This window comes from Hippoglossus stenolepis, chromosome 16, assembly GCF_022539355.2.
Source record: "Hippoglossus stenolepis isolate QCI-W04-F060 chromosome 16, HSTE1.2, whole genome shotgun sequence".
Classification (NCBI taxonomy): Eukaryota; Metazoa; Chordata; class Actinopteri; order Pleuronectiformes; family Pleuronectidae; genus Hippoglossus; species Hippoglossus stenolepis.
In genome coordinates, this window is record NC_061498.1 from 1,845,076 (window position 1) to 1,865,867 (window position 20,792).

The 20,792-nt window shown below is 45.4% G+C and overlaps 4 protein-coding genes across 4 annotated transcripts; 1 reads left to right on the forward strand and 3 right to left on the reverse strand.

Annotated features, from left to right (window-relative positions):
- Positions 1-329: 329 nt before the first annotated feature.
- tspan35 (tetraspanin 35) lies at positions 330-5,312 on the reverse strand. The gene is made up of 8 exons (XM_035180988.2): positions 5,111-5,312; positions 2,924-3,001; positions 1,985-2,200; positions 1,607-1,681; positions 1,412-1,519; positions 1,197-1,334; positions 1,009-1,101; positions 330-890 (listed from the first exon to the last, which is right to left on the reverse strand). The coding sequence occupies exons 2-8, from the start codon at positions 2,978-2,980 to the stop codon at positions 831-833; spliced, it is 747 nt and encodes a 248-aa protein (XP_035036879.2). The 5' UTR covers positions 2,981-3,001; positions 5,111-5,312; the 3' UTR covers positions 330-830.
- Positions 5,313-7,303: 1,991 nt separating this feature from the next.
- znf653 (zinc finger protein 653) lies at positions 7,304-13,075 on the reverse strand. Its single transcript, XM_035180867.2, has 10 exons — positions 12,746-13,075; positions 12,244-12,284; positions 11,652-11,963; positions 11,032-11,543; positions 10,735-10,912; positions 10,357-10,438; positions 10,105-10,222; positions 9,904-10,018; positions 9,720-9,819; positions 7,304-9,563 (listed from the first exon to the last, which is right to left on the reverse strand). Exons 1-10 carry the CDS (start codon positions 13,039-13,041, stop codon positions 9,386-9,388), a joined length of 1,932 nt encoding a protein of 643 aa, XP_035036758.1. The 5' UTR covers positions 13,042-13,075; the 3' UTR covers positions 7,304-9,385.
- On the forward strand, positions 13,044-15,086 carry swsap1 (SWIM-type zinc finger 7 associated protein 1). The gene is made up of 2 exons (XM_035180870.2): positions 13,044-13,627; positions 14,154-15,086. Exons 1-2 carry the CDS (start codon positions 13,373-13,375, stop codon positions 14,715-14,717), a joined length of 819 nt encoding a protein of 272 aa, XP_035036761.1. The 5' UTR covers positions 13,044-13,372; the 3' UTR covers positions 14,718-15,086.
- A 603-nt stretch (positions 15,087-15,689) lies between these two features.
- Positions 15,690-19,884, reverse strand: epor (erythropoietin receptor). The gene is made up of 8 exons (XM_035180868.2): positions 19,688-19,884; positions 19,322-19,457; positions 18,974-19,140; positions 18,527-18,678; positions 18,293-18,449; positions 18,069-18,156; positions 17,898-17,985; positions 15,690-17,778 (listed from the first exon to the last, which is right to left on the reverse strand). The coding sequence occupies exons 1-8, from the start codon at positions 19,788-19,790 to the stop codon at positions 17,056-17,058; spliced, it is 1,614 nt and encodes a 537-aa protein (XP_035036759.1). The 5' UTR covers positions 19,791-19,884; the 3' UTR covers positions 15,690-17,055.
- Between the last annotated feature and the right edge of the window lie 908 nt (positions 19,885-20,792).

The window sequence follows — 20,792 nt, forward strand, 5'->3', positions numbered from 1 at the left end:
AACGGTAGTGTATATGTACATACAGTTGCCCCTTTATGTCCTACTGCCTAAAAGTCTTATCTAATATTCTCCAAGTTACAACAAATAATTTTTTATCAAATTAAATAAACGGTAACAATCAGCTTGATCCTTCTTCAGATAAACAGTTTATGTTTCCTCGTTGACGCTAATCATCAAAAACTCTTGGTGGGAAATTATTTCACGTCCACGAGCTTTTAGAAAAAAAGTGCTTGTTTGCTTAAAGTACAATTTAAAAAAAAAAAGGAAGTAACACAATGTTTTTTTTTCACCTTCTCACTCAAACCGGCACAGAGACTCACACCAGCTTCTACAAATCATCTGCACTTTATTCCAAAATTAATAACCACACAACATACACACAAATAATGTGTCACTTTTGTCGCTTTTTTTTACAAGCGGCACTGCGGCGACACCGTTCAACAGCAGTGGTTCCTGTGTCGGACACAGTGAATATAGTTATAATTTAATTAACCGGCCGTGTGTTACAGGTTGTAGCAGCACTGGGCTTTATAAAGTGTAGTGTAGAAATAGATTTGTTATATACAGCAGCTGTTAGATTCATATGGGGTAAAAAAAAATTGACGGATGGATGGATGATGGAGAGATGATGGATGGATGATGGATGGATGATGGAGAGATGATGGATGTTGTCATTCACTAATCTGATTGCACGTGATCTGACTGAACTGATACGTTTTTGCAGGATAGGGGCGGAGCTCTTCACTCCTCTGGAGGCGGTGCAGGAAGTGGAAAAGGCTCCGGAGATTCAAATATACAAAGATCCCTCTCAGGCGTCTTCCATCGGGCCGTTAGGCGCTCAGGGATTTGATTCTGCAGTAGAGGATCATGGAGACGACCATGGCACATATCTGAGGAGAAAACACACAGACGTTGGAGTCAATGTGCACAGACAGAAGAGATACGGCTTCATTTACAGTCGTGTCGTCGTGTTTCTGCTGCACGAGGGTGAGATGGAGAAGCTCAAACCTCCAGAGCTGCAATCCCCAGGGCCACTCCCACGATAACCAGCGCGTTGATCTCAATCAGATCCTTGATCTTTTGGAAGCAGCCGGGGCTTTTCTGAGGACAATGAAGCACAGAGGTAGAAGAGCGAGTTAGTCTTTCACTTGGGGTTTTGTGTGTGTGTGGACGTTTCTGTTGTTTCTGGTTCGTACCATGCCACTGTCGGCCATCGTCTGGTTACAGGAGGACTTCAGGTCGGGACAACACTGGGGGGGGAATTGCTTGTTGTGCTCCACATAATACGGAGAACCCACAAAGTTGGAGGAGTTGTCAAATCCACAACACTGCAACTAACGTGGAGACACAGAGAGAGTCACAGTTACACAAAGTGAGAGGAGAGTTGTTCAGCAGAAGAGCTGATACGTACCCCGGTCATCGTCGTGTTCCACAGTCCTGTGACGTCCTCGTTCTTCCCGTAGTCTTTCCTGATGTTCTGTACGGCTGCTGTGCGGAGCTTCTGAAGCAGCTCATCTGTCTGAAACACAAACACACATCAATACAGACATGTTCAGGTCCACAGCTATCAAGATACTCTCACACTCACATCCAGAATGCAACCTACCAAGGGTCTGAACACCAAGATCACCACTGCTCCTGCAACCTCCGCGATGAAGACCAGCAGCACGATGATAAAGAACTGTGGAAAAGACCAGAAAGTTGTCCAGTTTATTGGAACGAGATAAAACCCAACATCAAATCAATCGAATCAAATCAAATATACTTTATAGTTCCCACGGAGAGAACGTGTTTACTGTACAGCGAATAAAAGTGACCTTCCCTAAAAACACTTAAAAAGACAAAACACCAAAAGGATAAAACTCATAAAACACGTGCATGCACCAACGTTTTAAAGGAACAGTTAGACGTTTTGAAACTTCTTCTCTTTGACTCCTCTCATGTCCTCAGACCTTTTCCTAACTCGGTTTCTGCAGCGACCTACCAGCAGCAGCATGCACTTGCTCTCTTTCATGGCGCCACAGCAGCCCAGGAAGCCAATGATGAGCAGCACCAACCCGATGGCGATCAGCAGGTAGCCCACGTCCAGCACCTGCTTGAGCTCTGGCGGCGCGTTTTCAATCTTCCCCAGGAAGCCGAGGACGGAGCCGCTGTCCACCTTCACCCAGATCCCGACGCCCAGGATGGCAGCGCCCGCCAGCTGATGGAGGTCGAGGGGGTTTTACATGTGAAGGTCACGGGAGCAGGACTTGTAAAAACTAATGTGGACATGCAGGTGACACGTTTTCATGTTTACTGCATTTTGATACTTCGCCAAGGAGGTTATGTTCTCATCTGTTTGTTAGCAGGATTATGGATTAACTACTGGACAGATTATCACTAAACTTGGTGGAAGGATGCAGAATGGATTAATAAAGAATTCATAACATTTCGGTGCGGATCCGGATCATTGGGGAGATACAGGAGTTTTGTTCCACTGTCTTTAACATCGTGAGATAAGACGTTAACAAACATTCAGTTATTTACTTTGTTAATTAGCTTCTTGTGAAAGAGGAGGCAGATTATATAAATTTCTTCTTTCTGCTCCTTTTCATTCAAGATTTGAGATTTTGTGTTGAGATATTAAATTGTTTTGTTTGGTCGATAAATGGAATAAACGTGTATATATATATATATAAACATTTTCATTGATTTGCTTGATGCATATTTAGGGGACTGATATTCATGAGTGTGGGCAATTTGGTGCAGAACCAAATAAAAATGGGGATCAGGTGAATTTAAAGAGGTTTCACGAGGACACTGTGGAACTCTGCAGTCTGAGCTCCAGTTCTTCTGTGTCACAGTTATTTTTCCCGTGGCCCCTTTTCTTTGCACTTGCTTGTGACAATATTTGAACTATTTCTCGTCAAACATCGGAACTTACAAAGATGATGCCGTTGAACACGAACATTGTGTATTTGAGGAATTCGAAACATCCCATTTTCACTTCTTATTCTTGGACCTGCAGCAGGAGACAAAACGTAGAAAGCACACGATCAGTCAAATTCCCTGTTTGTTTAACGACGCTTTGATCACGTTCAGTCGTTTGCGTACGACGTGAATCATCTGGCTTCTCACTCCGTCAGTCAGGTGACAGTCTAACAGTGGGATTGTCCCTCGCCTGTTCACTGTGACCGGGGGAAACACCTGCCTCTTTCCCAGCTCTTCACCTTTTGCCCTTTGAAAGCTTAATAACTTATCTCCCTCAAACACTCCGCGGACACAGCAGCTTTAATATCCACGTTAACTCCACACGTATGACCTCACAGGGGCCGAGGCTAATGGCTTTGTTTAGTTTGTCATTGACAGGAGCGGAGAAGCAAACAACTACGATAAAGCAGCAAACGAGCAGAGGAACAAAACAAGACGGATGTGGAAATGTTGCTAAATCCAAAGTTTCAGGTTCCTAGAGTAGGAAACTGTCCTGATGGAAGGATTGTGGAGTTAACGTGCAGTATATTAGAGCGACAAAGATACAGTTTGTGTATTTGCATAGGAAACTCTGTGGTCAGCCAACTTCTCCATCACAAACATTACTCTGGTGGAGCAGTCGTTCTGTCACGCACAGGTTCAGTGAAAGGTTTCTAGATTCATCCATTTCAATAAATAAGAGAAAGTTAAGCGTTAAATCAGATGAGCAGATGCTATAAATACAACTCATGTAACACAGTTAGAAAGTTAAAAACAAAGGTTAAAATCTTATAGATAAGAAGTTACAGTATGTGGAAGATTAATGAGAATGTTTTCTGCGTTGTCATTTAAACTTTGGGAGGACGTGAAGTGGCAGAAACTTTAAAGTGATTGTGATATATGACACATTTAAATATTTAAGAACATATCTAGGACATTCCTCTTGTCTTGTTCTTTCACGTATATAAGTAGGACTGTAAAACAAATGGTTTATGTTTGATTATTCCAAAGAACCTGTGGAATATGTTTCCTGGCTGAGAAGAAATTGAGAACCTCCGGGGTAAAGATTCGGCTTTGAGGGCCGACAGAGGAACATTACAACACAACCCAGGAGCTGAAGCGTGTTCACACAGATCCACGACATTTCTCTTCATCGTCTTGACTCATCAAACACAGGCGCAGAAATAACAGCGTCCTGTCTCTGACTCCTCTCCTCCCACCTCCTCCTTTTACAGCCTCACTGTTCCACAGTCACTTCAAGGTTGTCACTTCCAAATGTGTGTGTGTGTGTGTGTGTGTGTGTCTGTGTGTGTGTCTGCCTCCCAGGAGGGGAACAGTGCTCTTTGTGTGCTGTGACAAAACAGACAAATTGTCCTCCCAAACCACAAAGACAGAGCAGGTTCCCATTGTCCGCAGCAACAGGCTGATCTATACATCACAGCATATGTGGTTTTTCAAATTCACCAACATCCTCCTCACACATGTCTCATTGACCATGACAACAGGAAGTGACTCGTCAGTTTATTTTTGGCCGGCCTGCGCTGACACAGTGAAGCTGCTTGTCATCAAGTTAATCATATATTTAGGAGCCCGGACGCCTTGAGAAACGAGCGAGCGAGCGAGCGGTCGCCTTGACTCCCTCAAACTCCCTCTACCCCTTCACTCCTCCGAGCTTCTCCCACCTCCTCATGGTCAATGATTGCACCCGGGCTCTGAGGAGAGAGTCTGGTGATGTATTAACGAGCCCGACTCACATGCAAATCTCAAAAAGCACCCGGCGATGACTGACAGCACCGAGATCTTGTCTTTTTAATCCTGTCCTGCAGCACACGTGAAGAAAAAGGAACAGCTCTTGCTGCAAGGCGACAAACTCAACGCTGAGCACGTGTGAAATGTGCCAGCGGATACGTGGTTTGTATTCGTGGGTGTTAGATCGACGCTGATCTCTCCGTCTCAAAACACAGGCAAAGGCAAATCTCAAAGGACGCCATTCAGCGGAATAATTGCAGGCAGGTCTCAGGAGACAAAGGATCATTGTTGGAAGGATCCTGCCTGCGTTGGAACGGCTCTTAGAAAATAACCAGACATCTCACAGGAAGAAGAAGAAGAAGAAGAAGCAACAGTATGAGTTAAAAACCCAGTGAGATGTTGTTGAGCTCACCTTCCACAGGAGAAATGTCAGGTTCCAGAGTCTGAACCTTCACTGTGGTGATGGACGGTGAGAGAACAGGAGCACAGGAGTGTGTTGTTCTTCTGTCCTCGGAATATGACCCACAATATGCTCTGTGTGTGTCTGTGTGACACTTCCTGTGCCTCTATCACTCCAACGAGCCTCTGAGTGACTTTTCTTTCTGCTTTCTGATGTTATGTTAAGAGTCCTGACTGGTTATAAGTACTGGGGGAGGGAGGAGGAGGAGGGAGCAGGTGGGCGTCTCCGAAGCGGCTGAGTAATAACACACATCACCATGGAGTCAGGCTGCTCGCCTCCTGAGGGAGGGAGGGAGGGAGGGAGGGAGGAGAGAGGGAGAGAGAGAGCTCACCTGTAAGCCTTTGAGTTGCTAATTTGAATTATGAAAAAACAATCAATCAGTATTTACAGCAAAATCTCAAAGCTGCAGGTTATTTTTCCTCCTCAGCATAATTTAAAACGCTGTGTATAAATATGAGAAACACAACATTGGCCAAGTTGGAGAAGAAGCAGTGAACATGACTAAAACAAAAATAAAAACACATGTATAAATAAAAGCAAATGCAATATCCCTGGATGCTCTATCTCTATTGGTACTTCATTTACTCATTGATAAATGCTCCCAATAAAGTTGCATAAAATCATGTTTTTTAACATCAGTAATGGATGACATCACATTCCATCCCTCCCTTCATCCATCCATCATCTTTACCACTTCTCCTTTGAGGGTGGAGAGGTGTGGTTCACCAGCGTATCACACACACGTCATTCCTAACTCCACACAGAAAGGCCAAACCAGGATTCAAACCAAGAACCTTCTTCTTTTATTAATTGCTATTATCCAAAATAATATAAATCTGCAAGTGAATCAAAATTCACCTGCCGCGGACGATAAGAAATACAGAATATAGAAAAAAAGAAAATCGTCAGGAGCCTCAGGATTAATTTGGACTCTGACCCCGAGCTTTGAAAAAAATGAATGACACAACTGCGGCGGTTTCTGTCGCTTGAAAAACAAACACATTAGTGATTCTGTGACTGAACCAAGAGGAACCACTGGAGCATTACTGGTACAGTGCGTTTCTCTCCAGGAAACACAGCGAGACAAAAGAACGTGTTTGCCTTGCTGATGTGCAGGTGCTGGTTTGCACAAACCACAGCCCAGTATAGACTCTGATCATTACCATAACAAATCAGGTTCCAGCTCATTTCAAGTGTGTCCATGCAAATTTGCACACGTTACTCCAAAAGTCAAAGTGCTCTGTTTGACCTCTTTACCTTTTTTATTCTATTCTTTTTAACTTTTATAGTCGTTGGAAATTGTTTTTAACTTTCTGATTATGAATGGATTTTTCATTTTTGTCTCAGTTCAACACCTTGAATCTACCAAATGAAATGTGCTTTATAAATAAAACCACCTTTCAAGGTTCCTTAAAAAATTTAGATGTTGCTCCCTTCATGTCAGACATTTACTTTTGTATAAATACTTCATTGATACACATCTTCATTTATGTTTGACAGTCTTTTCTCATCAATAGTGTAAATATTGCAATTCTGTTGATGTTCTCTGAGGTTTCTTCGGTTACATTTTCCCTTTACTAAGTTTTACTCGGAAGCTTTTCCTCACTCTAGTCGACCTCGTTAAGCCCAATGAGGCAAATTGTGATTTGTGAATACTGGTTTACTCTGAGTTTCACAATCCTGAGAGTGAATCGAATGATCACTCACGACGTGACAATAGAGATGTGACATTTTGAAGAAGCTGATAAGAACAGGTGTGGAATGGGTGTGTGTGAGGAAAACGAATAAATAATGCATCCTCGCAAATTCTATCAAATACCAAACTCAGCTCTTTATCAGGACTTCGCTCAGTTCTCTGGTGAAACTGTTCCAATCACGTTCAAACAAACTAAACTTAACTATTGACACAAACATCCAGAAAGCAGCACTCAGCAGAGTGGGAGAGGGGTCTATGAAGTCATTCAATGACGAGGTGTCAGGACGCTGCTTCTCAGGCCTTTTCTTACTTTCTACACCCCCGCCCGCACTTCATCACCAGCTCTCACAAACACAGAGGAGTGCATTACGTAAGAGACTTTGCATATTACTCCCCGCTTTTGTCACACAAACAGAATTCAAAAGGAAGAATGACAGAATGCAAATGACTCATTTTCATATATTTTAGTGAATCATAAGGGTGAGTGCGTTTAGTCAGGAACTGAAATACAGACAGGAGACAAGATGGCTGAGGTGAATTTTCCTGAGAGACTGTCACATGAAAGTTACAGGATTTATCTCCTGCTCCTGTGAGTCAGGACCAAGATGGAAGATGGAGAAACATGTCCCACACAACAGATGCTCACATTTGAATCACTGAAATGAAAGAGCCGACACTTGTGTCACTACATGCACTGTAAGTAGTAATATCTTCATCCACCACACTGCTCGTCATCAATAATCCGTCTTGGTTGTGTATTAAAGGGTCGAGCAATCATATTCAAATCACGCTTTATCGCTAAAGGACCATTATACTGGTTTTCAAGGCCTACGATTGTTTTTTCCTTAAACGGAAAAAATATTCGCTGTCAAACGTTCAATCGTCTTGGAAACAGTCGATGTTGATTTCAGACAGAGGTAGAAAAGAGCAGGTTTCTCCTCCAAGCTGCTGAGGTGTTCACGGTCCTGTCAAGATTTCAACAGTCCGTCCTTCTGTCTGTCAATTTAGAGTCTCAACCGAACATGTCTTTTGACTGTGGGAGGAAGCTGGAGAAAAGCCACGCAAACACAGGAAGAACATGCCAGCTACCAGCCAACCAGTTAAGCCAAGTCATATCAGCTCCACACGCTCATGTGAGCTCCACACGCAGCTGAGAACACCGTCCTCGGTCAACTGTTTTACCAAAAGGCCACAAAAAGGGTAAAGCAGCAAGTCCCCGGCAAAAAGCCTCATGTGTAAATCGTGGGAATAAAGAAACTGTCTAAATAATCCTGTATCGCAGTTGAGAGCTTCTAGTGTTTAAAGTCTGATAAGGAAATATGCAAGATTAGACTGTTGCTTTGTTCCAACGTGACTTTGCTCAACGTTAGCTGCTCAGCTTACACAGGTGACATTTATATTTTTAGGGTCATGGACAGAAAATGGCTTCATAAGGAGGATTTTAACCCTCAACCATTGGGTTTAAAGAACGTAATGCTACCTCCGATAGGATCAGGCTTTGTCGTGGGACTCTGTCAGACCCAGGAAGGAGCAGGGCAGAGTAGCTAATGATGCCAAACAGTAACTAACTTTTAAATGGTGGATGTGTTGGTAAACCCATGTTGTGTTTGTGACCCCACAACAACGTAGTAAATGCCACCGCCCTGAAACTGGTGAGCCAGCCATGCTAACGTCTGTAGCTTACGTCGGAGCAGACAAACACCCGATGGAATTCTTTCCTTCAATCTTTAGATCTTTTGTGATTTTTTGGTTTTGGAAAAGCTGCAAAAAAAAAAAAAGAGCCCAAAATGTTTCTACCTGGAACAGCATGCGTGTGCCAATGTGCACAGAAAGCATTCGGTTGTTAGGGTCAGTTCGCTCAAAATATACATGTTAGCAGTTGTATCATTGTAGATAAACACAACAGGGTCAGTAACACTTGATTCTCCATGTTGTGTTGTCCTCTGGTCACCGGTTGTTTTCATTCAGAAGGGGGTCATGTGACGGGAGCCTGACGAATCAGCAAAGGCTAAGTTCTGACCATTAAGACCCAATCAGCAAGAGGCTGTGAGCGTCTACGTCAGCGTTTCCAAACTGTCTCTGCCCGTCCGGACTGTTTAAATCAAAACGGGACCAGCAGCGTCTCCACTCCACAGTCGTGTGGACGCCGGGCGTATCTGCAGCAGAGTTAATGTCTTTTCAAATGAAAATCTGTGGCTGTAGCCTCAACACAGTTGTTCCCGTCAAGATGAAGCCAAACCCAACGCTTGACCGAGCTGCCAAGCCTAGTTATGCAACTTGGATTGGATGATCATTTGGTCAGTTATCAACAGTGGATTAAGATTTTCTTTCTTGCCGTTTCCTGCACAGCAGTCAGAGCGGCTCGTCCACCATTTGTGTGTCCACAGGCGATCCTTGACCTCTTGGACGAGAGAAGCAACACAACCACAGCGGAGGAACGTCTCTCTCCTCGCTGGAAGTCGTCCTTTCGGTTCGTGAGGGTTGAACCTGTTCCTGTTCAGCTCCTTGTCAGCGGCGCTCGCTCCAGCGTCTCAGGTCGCCTGCTTGTCGGGGTGGCTCTTTAGCTTGTGGAATTTAACACTGTCCAGCTTCTCGAACCTCTTGTCACAGAACTCACAGGTGAAGTTGTAGTGAGCCTCTGGAGTGTGTTTCTTCATGTGCCAGTTCAGGGATGCACGCTGGCGACACTGGTAGCCGCAGATTTCACATCTGACAGGTGACACGTGGGCGAGGAGACGAGATGGAAGGAACAGGGAAGATAAGAGAGGAGTGATCATGAGCAATGTATTTATAGATGTTTCACATTTGTCCTGGTTCTGATCTGGTCAGTGCAAAACTGTGCATCAATATAAATGTTGTACTTACTGAAGCGGCGTTTCTCCCGTGTGCGTCCGCCTGTGAACCTCCAGGTGATTCTTTCGCTTAAACGATTTTCCACACGTCTCACAGATAAAGTCTCTCACCCCTGTACAAAAAGATCCAGTTACACTTGGAAGGTTTGTAAAGAAAGAGTTTCAGATTCTGAGATTCCAACTGTCGGCCAGCCCACCTGAGTGGATGATCATGTGGCGATGCAGGTGGTTTGACAGGTAGAACTTCTTCCCGCAGCCTGGATGGGGGCAAACCTTGGTTCTCCCTTTCCTGTGCACCAGGTTCACGTGATTCTAAAGCAAATGAAACAAAAAGGCTGATTTTAATCTTCAGCTAAACAAACTGACGCATGAGGCAGGAACGGGAGCTGGTGTTGTACCTGGAAGCTGCTGATCGCTACGTAGACTTGACTGCAGCCCTCGTATGGGCAGTGGAACATCTTGAGCATCCCGTCAGCCTCGATGACCGGGCCTCGTCTGTTTCTCTTTGACCGGACACTGCAAAGAAAAGACACTGTGAAGTTCGCTGGGACAAGAAGACAACAACTGCAGGCGTCCTCGTCCTCAAATCCTGAATCTACCAGAGTCAACCTGCTCTGGATTTCACCCTGTAGAGTAAATACATCACAAACCTGCTCAGATTCCTTTGCAGTTCTCTGTCACCACTGAGTTCCAGAGCATCCGCAGGCTGCAGCAGCTGTTTGTCACTCAGACCTGCAGAAGAACAGTGAGACAATATGACATTACAATATGCAGATATCGTCTGGATCTAAAATGTCCCCTGACATATGGACTGAGGGCTTTTTACTGTAATTTAACATCATCACATTAAGTCAAAGGGAGCCAGGCCAAGAGGGGATATTAAGTGATTCAGGAGATTATCTATGTAAACATGATTCTTACAAAGTGTGGAAGGCAAAGTAGACCTGTGTACTTTCATCTGAAGACATTACATTAGAAGGTAGACATGATATTCACAGCCGAGCGCCCTGCACCCAGGTGTAGCGAACCTGTCATGGAGTCTTCATCCTCTGCTGTTGTAATTTTTGAGTCACAGGAGCACACCTGGTTGTAAGTGACGCCCCCGATGACAGTGCAGGTGACCTCCTCCACGGTTCCTCCGCCCATGTTGAGCTGGATGCCCTCTGACGCCAGGGCCTCGTAGCTGGGGCCAGTGATTATAATTAACTGGGGGGGGGGAGGTGAGAAATAAAAAATGGAACAACCATTATAACTTTTTGAAGGAAGTAGAAGCACATTCCTGAGCGTACACTGCGCACTTCTCTGCTAAACCCTGATTCACCAACCTGCGAGCCCTCCAGAGCCGTTCTCTGGTCAGGGATCTCACAGCTGGTCACCACCGTCTGCAGAGTCTGGGGGGGAAACAGATCACTCTGCTCCTGGACCTGCATGGGAGGACCTGATGGGACTGACAGTTCAACGGGGCTGCTCAAGCTCTGCGACAGCACTGACTCCTCGTCCGTCTTCTCCAGTTTATCAGCCACGGGTGTTGTCATGGCAACACAATCATAATTATGTGGTAGAGTCCTGATGTCTTCTTCTATGAGTTTCTCTCCTTCCTCTCCGTCTCTGCTTTGCCTCAGATCCTCGGCCTCCTCTTCTGAGGAGATGGAGACAAATGCTGCAGGGGGGGACCCCTGCTGTTCCTCCATCTCCATCTCCCACACAGGCTGCCCCATCAGGGGAACCTCCTTGGAGGAAGCCTCGAGACTGGGCTGGTGGTTCAGAGAATCAGCCTCTTTGATCGGGCTCATGGTTGTTTGTTGTTCCTCAGAAACATCCTCATTTTCTCCCACATCTACAGAAAACAGTGAAAATAACGTGTTGATCATGAATTCAGGATTAGGCTGCAGACGACAACAACAAAACCTGAAATGAGACAAAGAATAAAGTTTTCATTCTGCACCTTTGAATAGTTTGAGAGTCTCTTTTCTTCTCCTCCTGCTCACTGCGCTTTTAGCCGAGAGCGAATCTGCTCTGGTCGTGTTCTCCTCCTCCTCATTCATCTCCTCCTCGCGTTCAGAGTCACTTGCCTCCCTCGGTGGTGAGAAGAGGTACTGCACAAAGGAGTGGTTGGCGTCACATTGCCAGACGGCAGAAGTGGAGAAGTTGGGCTGCAGCTCCAGAGTCTTGAGCTGGGGCTCGTGAGGGCAGGAGCGGGAGTGCTCCTGGTACCAGCACACCAGGCTCTGCAGGCTCGACACACAGTGCTTTCTGCCTGGGGAACAGGAAGAGGTCACACATGAGGGAAGGACGTTAGAGTAATAGAGACAAAGAAAAGAAAAGGATGAGAAGTTAGGGCAGAACAAATATAAATACAGATTGTAAATCAGAATTATGAGATATGGAGTCAATTAATGCGAGGAATGTTTTCTTATCCCAACATTTTCATTTTAAAAGTGACTTTAATAAATTCAGCTGTGACACATGTTTAACACCTCTGTGATTGATTTGGGGATATATACCCCCCCCCCACATCTATTAGTGGCACCACTCACCTTTTTTCTGTTTCACTGAGACTTCTGGAACAATCTTCTTCCTGAAAAGTCAGAATCACGTTGTTTAAAAAGAGTCGAAGTAGAAGAAGAGACGCCTGATAAACCACAAAGCTGAAAACATGGTGACAGTGATTGACAGGGAGGAGAGGACGTCCAACAATATGATGAAGACATGCTGTTCCACGTTTACTATCCTATAACTCTGACTCTCACCATAAACAGGTGGATATAAATCCAGCACCTCATATTTGCTTGGACCCTCATTCTCTCCGCCCCTCTCTCTCTTTACATCCTCTCTCTCTCTCTCTCTCTCTCTCTCTCTACATCCTCTCTCTCTCTCTCTCTCTCTCTTACATCCTCTCTCTCTCTCTCTCCCCTCTCTCTTTCCATCTCTCTCTCTCTCTCTCTCTCTCTCTCTCTCTCTCTCTCTCTCTCTCTCTCTCTCTCTCTCTCTCCCCTCCCTCTCCCTCACCCTGTCGTGCTGTGTGAACGCGGCTCGTACCCGCAGTGTGTCTCCTGGTACTTGTCTCCATACGTGGAGTCGAGCAGGATCAGATACTCCGCCAGTCCCGCGTCACTGAGCCGGGTCCGTCTGCGGAGCTCGCTCCACAGCTTGTGGGACTCCCCCAGGTAAACCCTCCGGACGTCGTACTTCTTCCGGGACTCGAGGCGCCTCTGGGCCCGGTCCGTGTCCGTGAGCCTGGGCCTCCCCCTGCAGCGCCGCAGGGCACACTCCCCCGGGTCCCCGGCTCGGTCGGTGTCCAGAGGAACCTCCGGCTCCGTCAGCTTGAGCGCCATCTTGGCCACAACAGCTGATGTTGTGATCGAGCCGGAAGTTGTACGAGACCTAACCGGAAGTAGCGGTAAAGGCGAGTTTCTTCCCACAGCAGGGACCCGTCCACTTTATATACTTTATATATATTTATACATAAACTACTATATATATCTAATGTATAATACTATACTATATATACTTTGCGCGCTGACAACCATGGCGGAACCTTTAATAGACACATCTTTTCCACCCGGACCGCAGCAGGCCGAACACCAGCGTGCCACATGTAAACAACAGCGGGGAAGTTGAAACCATCTTTATCAGAGATGTAGTTAATTAACACGTGTTGTTGACATGACGGACATTTTAAACCTGGTGTTCAGGACCTTTGCTTCCCACGCGGAGCTCAGGGACTCTCCTCCTCCGCCGGTTCCCCGCAGCAGCGCCCTCCTGCTCGGGGAGAACAGCGTCAGCCGCTCGGTGCTGCTGCTGGCGGCCGTGACCGCCGCCTCGCACCCGGGGCTGCGGGTCGTGTTCTTCACCCGGACCCTGATCCGGAGCCTCCCGGCGTCTCTGCAGAAACTGGTCCCGAGTCCGGAGAGTCTGAAGGTACGAGACCAGACCTCCACCATCATAACAAGCAACAACAGCACTGTAAACTATGCACAATGCGTAAAAGTCCAGTGAATAGGAGGCTGTCATCAGTGGTGACCTTGTTGTGTTGAGCTATAAATGACTCAGGTTATAAATAATGTTTTTATTAATTCTTAACAAATCATTTAGCAGCGTTTATGCCATTGACAGCTCCTGGAAACTGAACCCTCCTGCCCAGCAGAGCTAAAACAATCTGTTGGTCTATTTTGATAATCGATATTTTGATTATTTAGTTATTTTCTCTGCAAAACTACAAAAATATTTGAGGTTCGCAGCTTCTGAAATGTGATAATTCATTTACTTTCATTCATGTTCCTTAGCTCAGAGATGTCGATCATTTCTTGACCGTTTTATGACATTTAATAGACTAACAATCGTTTAATAATATAAATACACTTGCTCCAGTTTGGATTGTGTAGTTTTTCTAGCTTCACTCAAATTCTGTCTGTCAATGCACTTTCTATTTTTTTACTTTTTAAAGAAAATCCAGTTCTGCTACCCCAGGACGGTGGAGGAGCTCCTGCAGCAGGTGGCCGCCCTTCACGAGTCCCCCAGCACGTCTCCGCCCTCCCTGATCATCGTGGACGGGCTGGAGGGCTTCCTGTTTGGCTCCAGAGGTGGCAGCCACAGAGAACTTCACCCGGGGGGGCAGTCGTGTGCCGCCCACCTGTCTGCGCTGCTGTGTGACACTGCTGCCTTTCTCACACGCGTCCTGGAGCAGCGGTCCTCCAGCTCCGGCCCCTGTCGCATCATCGCCTCTTTCCAGTCGGAAGTCGACGCCGGACAAGCCAGCAGGGAGCCCTCGGCTTCAGATCCCATCCTCGACATCCTCGATCGCTATTTCCAGGTACGCTGCACTCTGGACCCGGACGGAGGATATGAAGCGGCAGCAGCTGGACTGCAGCAGGTGTGGCACGTTTACCTTTCAGGCAGAGGCGTCACAGAGGCATCCCGTTCTAAAGACGGTGGGGACGGGCCCGCTGTGGCCCGGGAGTGGAAGCTGTGGATTTTCCCCAATGGTTTGATGGAGTTTAAGGTGGTTTGAAACGTCTGTGTCAAGAACTTGAGCAGTTGAGTGATATTAGACATTTGTATTTGTTGACTCAGGGATTGATTCTGCTCAGAGCAAAGGCTAATTTTCAGCATTATTTGGCCTTGGTCACTGTTACACTTCATCTTTAAGTGTTTTTTATTAATTTCATGGAGCATTTCTTGACTGTTATTGCTCATCGGGTTCAATGTAATGTAATATCATATATTATATGTGCTGTTCAACCTTTTTGCATATAATTTAAATGGACCACAATGGTTTGTAGATGTAAAATGTTTAATGAGTTGAAATTTGAAATCATACACAGAAGTAAAAGGTCAAAAATACACTGTATATTCAAATAAACATATATTTTGTATAGTATATCAATGTTTGTTCCCTTAATCAACGCTACTCAAGTCCAGTCTGGTTGGAAACCATTGATTTACAAATTGAGAGGAATTAACAAGAATGAACCACTGAACTAAACTGGGTGATATCACAGTAGAAGTAGTTTACACAGAAGAAAAATACTTATTTAGAAAAATAAACAATGTCACGGCCGAGAGAGAAAAATATTTGAAATGTTTGAGGATTGAAAACATTGAAGGAAGTGGTAGTTAGGAAATTAAGGTTTAAGATTCTAAAATTTCAATTTAAAACCATTAAAATATGAATTTAAAAAAACGAACTATTCTCCATTTGAGAGTGAAAATATACTGGCTGTTGCATATTAGTAAGATTTCAAATAGTAAAGCAAATTAAAAGATAATTATTTTATCATATTTAATAAATCTTGATTTTCTGCATTTCAACTAAAGATATGCATTAACCGGAGACTCTAAATTGACTTTATGAGTGAGCGGTTTGTTTCTCTGTCGACACTGTGATAAACTGAAGAACTGTCCAAGGTGCGAGAACGAAGAAAGATGGAGGAACTGCTGCTGTCAAGGACTTTAACAACTTGGAAGAAAGTGGGTTCACATCTTTAGTTGTCAGTCAGTTGTTAGTCACACTGCTTTTTATTTTTTTACAACATATTAGTCAGAAATGTGTAGAAATATATTCATATACTTTAAGAGCAGTTACAATTTCAGCAACAAAATATTCTCCAAAGCCACAAAAGCAAAGAAGCATAAAAAAAGAAACACGGAAATTATTCAGTTTGATTAAAAAACTTTAAATCTGAATGTTTAGAAACGTCACGTGTGCTTTACTCGTTAGATGGCAGTGTTGACTTAAATTAGGTTTAAATACCATCTGCAGTTACCTGAGAATGAATATTAAAACTTTCCTGCACAGCCTACAGTAGAAGTTGTATTTTATTTGCTCAGGAATATTTTTTTTATAGAGAATAACAACAACTTAAGATTTTGATCACTCTCTGATACAACTGTGATAAAATATAAAAACAAAACATAATGTTATTTACAAATACAGTTTTATCAGGTTTGGAAATGACACTGACTTTGTAGCTGCCGGGTTCAAGTGAAAGCGATTTAGATCTGAGGCTGAAAGTTATTGTCAACAAATCTCACGAATAAAGAAAAACTAACTAGTTCGTCTTTCTGTATTTTCCAAGTTTTTATGAACTGAAACTTAACTTAACTCTTAGGAACCACAGGATGGATTTTAATTTAAATCCTCATTCATGTTCTCCTCTAGACGAGCGTCACCACATCGCACCTATTTGTGCTTAAAGCTAATAACCAAACATGAGCTAATTCATGTGCTAAACTAAGGTGGTAAACATGATAAATAAAACTAGTTTAAACTTATTGTATTTTTATGTTCATACTAATTTCTGTTTCATATTAAGTTATATTTAACCCAATATTAAATATAATTGTTATATATATTATTTATCATGTGTAAATATATTATTATATAAATTTTATACTTATTTAGATCAAATTGGAGGAGAGTGGAACAAAGGAACGAGCTAATGTACGTTCGACTTTGTGGATGAGGATCAGCTGATTTTTGTCTTTTCATGGGATTTGTTGACAAAAATAAAAATAAAACTGAGAAGGGGCAGAAAATGCTTCCATTTCCATTTCCATACGTCTACTCGTAAAAAGCTGTTTGGTTATTTAAGCTTAAAAATAATACGAAACTTATCTCAAACATGAATATTTCCTTGCAGAAGCCACAGCTGCCATTTCCATGTAATGGTGTTGTCCTCTACAGATCGGGGATGACTTGGCAGAAGCAGAAATGTACATCCAGTGGACATGGAGTCCTTCAGCTGGCACTGCGCTGTGAGTCCGCTCCGTGTTTCAGCCAGAGACAGAATCCTGGATTCGCCTTTTAACAGTTGTCGTGAGGCCACGTGGTTTTAGTCTCTGTGCGTTCAGCCGTCATCGAGCACACGGTGATGCCGCGGCAGGAACGGCCTCCTGTGCGAGGGGATCTCGTTATTATACTCGTTGGCGTAGATAACCACTTTCCCAATATCGTCCGCTTTGCTCATGGGGCTGTAATCCATAGAGACCCCGGAATCTGCCACTGCCATGTAGGTGTACCCCAGGCCCTTCAGGGCCCAGGGGTGGTTTGGGTACTCGAAGCTGGACTGGGACGAAAGACCGCCGGAGCTCTGCTGCACTGACCCCAGGTCCGAGTGGGATTCACACAGCGCAGTCTTCCTGGAGGCAAAAAGCACCTCGAGGGGTAAGGTCTCCTCTAGAATATCGTCCAGGTGCTCGCCCTCGCTGTGGTTGTGGTTACTGAGAGTGACGTACGTGTCCTGAGACTCCAGCAGAGAGGACTGGGAGCAGGGCATCGGCTGCTGGTGGAGGGCCCGTAAGCGGTCCATCAGCCAGTGGTCGCATGGCGTTGCTCTCCACCCGTCTGTCGGAGCAGGATTGCCCCTCTCTAATGTCTCTCTCTCATCCGGCCATTTCACGTCCACGTCCTCCTTCCTGTCTGCGGCTGGAGCTCTGGAGACTTTGGGTGGCAGCGGCGGCGAGGGGCAAAAACTGAGCTCCGACAACACCTCCAGAGAAGAGGGGCGTTCCTCTGAGCAGAGGAAAGCTGGAGCCAACCTCAAGCCTCCGTTGGCGTGGCCTAACCACTCCTGTTCACAAACATGAGGATCAAGTTAAACTGAGAGGACACTGAGACGATGCAGCATGCTCACGTTAGCACTTAGCTCAGAGGAACGCCCCTCTCATGTGCCTGAAGTCTCATTCTCACCTGGAAGTCTCCACCGTAAACTGTGAACAGATCCTGGAACTTGCTCTCAGGACTTGGGATAGTCGGCCAAATCTTCTTTGTAAGAAACCTACAAAACACAATCCTCAGATGAAGCAATGTGTTCAAGTGGTGAGAAAATCTGAAATGTGAATGTGTCCGTCTGTGACCGACCTGCGATGGGACCGGAGGACGGTGAGCGACAGCACAACGAGGATGAAGGAGATGATGAGAGTCAGGGACATGATGAGCGGGTCAAATTCTGCAGGAGGCCCAGAATGAAACACGGAAAAAACACGGAACAAAGTGAGAAAAACAAACTAAACCAACGTGAAGTCACCTCCACAGCAGAGAACGTGTGACACGTCTTTGTTTTGCTTGAACAGATGAATTCTCACCTCCCGGCAGTGTTTCTATGAACACCGGTTCACTCCAGGAACTCCAATAGCCGTTGTAACTGAGCTCATCCAGCTTCACACGGACTCGCACCTTGTACTTTGTCCCCGGCTGCAGGTTCCTCAGGATCAGCTCGGACTTCGCTTTCGCCTCCTCGACCTACAAGAGAGTCCTCAACTTATCAAAGGAGTCCAGGATTCAACCTCTAACGTACCAGGCGATTGGATGAACCCTACCTGCCCCGGGTGGCTGTCCGCTGGGGTATAGCTGACCTCGTACATCATGCCGTCGGGCATGTACTTGAAGGGAACAGGCAGCCAGGTGACCCTCAGCTGACCCTGTTTCCCCGTGTTGTTCACCGTCACGTTAGCAGGAGGGTCGAAGAGATCTGCAGAGAGACGTGTTCCTTCATCTCAGACATGTTGGGCACGTGTGTGTGTTGATTACAACATTGTTTAAATCTACAACGACTCAACTTGTGGCCCCACGAGGCAGCAGAAACAAGCTGGAGGTCTTCACTGTAGGCTGCTGCTTCAACTGTTGTGTGTCAGACAAGCAGCTGCTATAGTAGTCATGTGATTTATTGTCAATGTGAAAATATTGAGCATAGCAGCTTTAAATAAACTTTCTCTGAATGTAACTTTGTGGAATACGTCGGCAGCGGCTCCAGAAAACCAACTTACAGACAAGCTCGATGCAGAGGCTGCGGTTGTGGATCCGTTTCGTCTCCCGGTGAACTTGAATGTCCATGAGGACAAACATCTGGGTTTGATTCAGGTGGCAGACGAACAGCAGCTTCCCATCTGCTGCAGGGACGGCTGTCAACGGGCACCGGTTGCTCTTTTCATTTCTGTTCAGGAGAGACACAAACACTATGGCTTCAAATTTGAGAAATCACTAAGAAACCCAACCTGACACTATTCTGGGTGGATCTAGTTCTTCTGTATCTTGACTGATGTGTTTTTTTTATTTGTTACAGAAACATAGAGTAAGAACTGTGGGATATTGTTGTCCACAATGTTGTGACTCACTGGTACGTGTACGTGAAGGAGTACTGATCCACAGAACCGGCCCTTTCCTCATCTTCCTCCCAGAAACACGTGAAGTCGTTCCTGCTCTCAGTAAAGCACTTGGGGTTCAGTGGTTCTTCCTTCAGCATCATAGCCACTAAGAGGGGCACAGTTGGGGGGGAACCGACATTTGTAAGAGCCCATGAGAGCCGGCAGATCAACCAGAAGCTTTTCTAATGACACGAAATACAGTCACCAACTCCGACAACACGATGGAAACAGCTGTTTCTTTTTCTTTTTTAAACGGTTCATCACAATTTACACAATAGATCCACTTGTTTTTACCTAAAATCGACTCTAATCTATTGTATAGAACTGTTACTGTACCTTTCTTGTGGAAATCCCGTGCGCCCTGGGAGAAGGAAGCTGTTCGCACTGCGCAGAGAACAACGCAAAGTGCCAACACTCGGCTCAGGTGCTCACATGTCATCCTTTTGTCTTCTCTGTGGACATAAACACTTTGTCCCTCTGTTGTCCGCCTGCATCACTGAAGAATGACTTCCACAGACGCGTCTGTCGCAGCTCTCGCCGGGGGCTTGTTTTGGTTGAGATACCATGGATAGCGCAGCGCGGTTACGCGCCTGTTGTGGAGCGATAAGACGCGTCGAGCTGAGCTGTTTACTTTCTCCCAAAGTCAGAGGGGGGCAGCTTGCAAAACTTTTCAATGTCCGGATGATGGGCGGGAATCACGTGCTCATTGATGTTTACTACTTGTAGTGACTGAGGAATGTGAGCCAAACGGACCTGTGCCGTGCGTAAAAGCGCACGAAAGTTAATATCGATCACGTAAGTCTTGGCGTTTATGGATCGGAGGAAGTAAAAAACATGTTATTTATTTGTTTTAAAGGAAACGTCTGTGAAGCTGAACCGCTGCATGATGACTCCTCCGCTCCTCGTTGGCTCCGGGCCATTTTAATCCCTGCATGTGTCGAAGTATCGGTGGCCGCAGAGTTTCACACACCTAGACACAGGCCTAAACGGTTTCTTATCTCCTCACTGCACCCACTTGTTTTTCTTCGTTCAGCAGCATTATCAGAGCTGCAGACACCCCTGTCTCTTCACCCATGATAAGTGGCCTGAGGGGGTGTAGCTGCCCATCCCCTCCAATTCAGGGCTTCTTTACATCACTCGAAGGAGAAGAAGACGCTGTGATCCCAGTGAAGAGATGCAAAGACAAGATGTTCTGCATTCACGTGAGGACAATGGCATCTCAGAAGCAGCTGTGTGATGTTCACCCCCCTTTAGACGCAAGTGAAAAACACATCTTCAGAGGGTTTGAGCAGAGGCCCAGCGCAGGAGAGGTATCGGTCTTTCACTCTGTGGTAACAGGAAGAAGAGGATGAGGAAATCTGCATTGTTGTGGAGGACAATGGCAGAGTGTGGTTTCTCTGGTTCTTCAGATAAAAGCTGAAAAATGCCCCGGCCTGAAGCT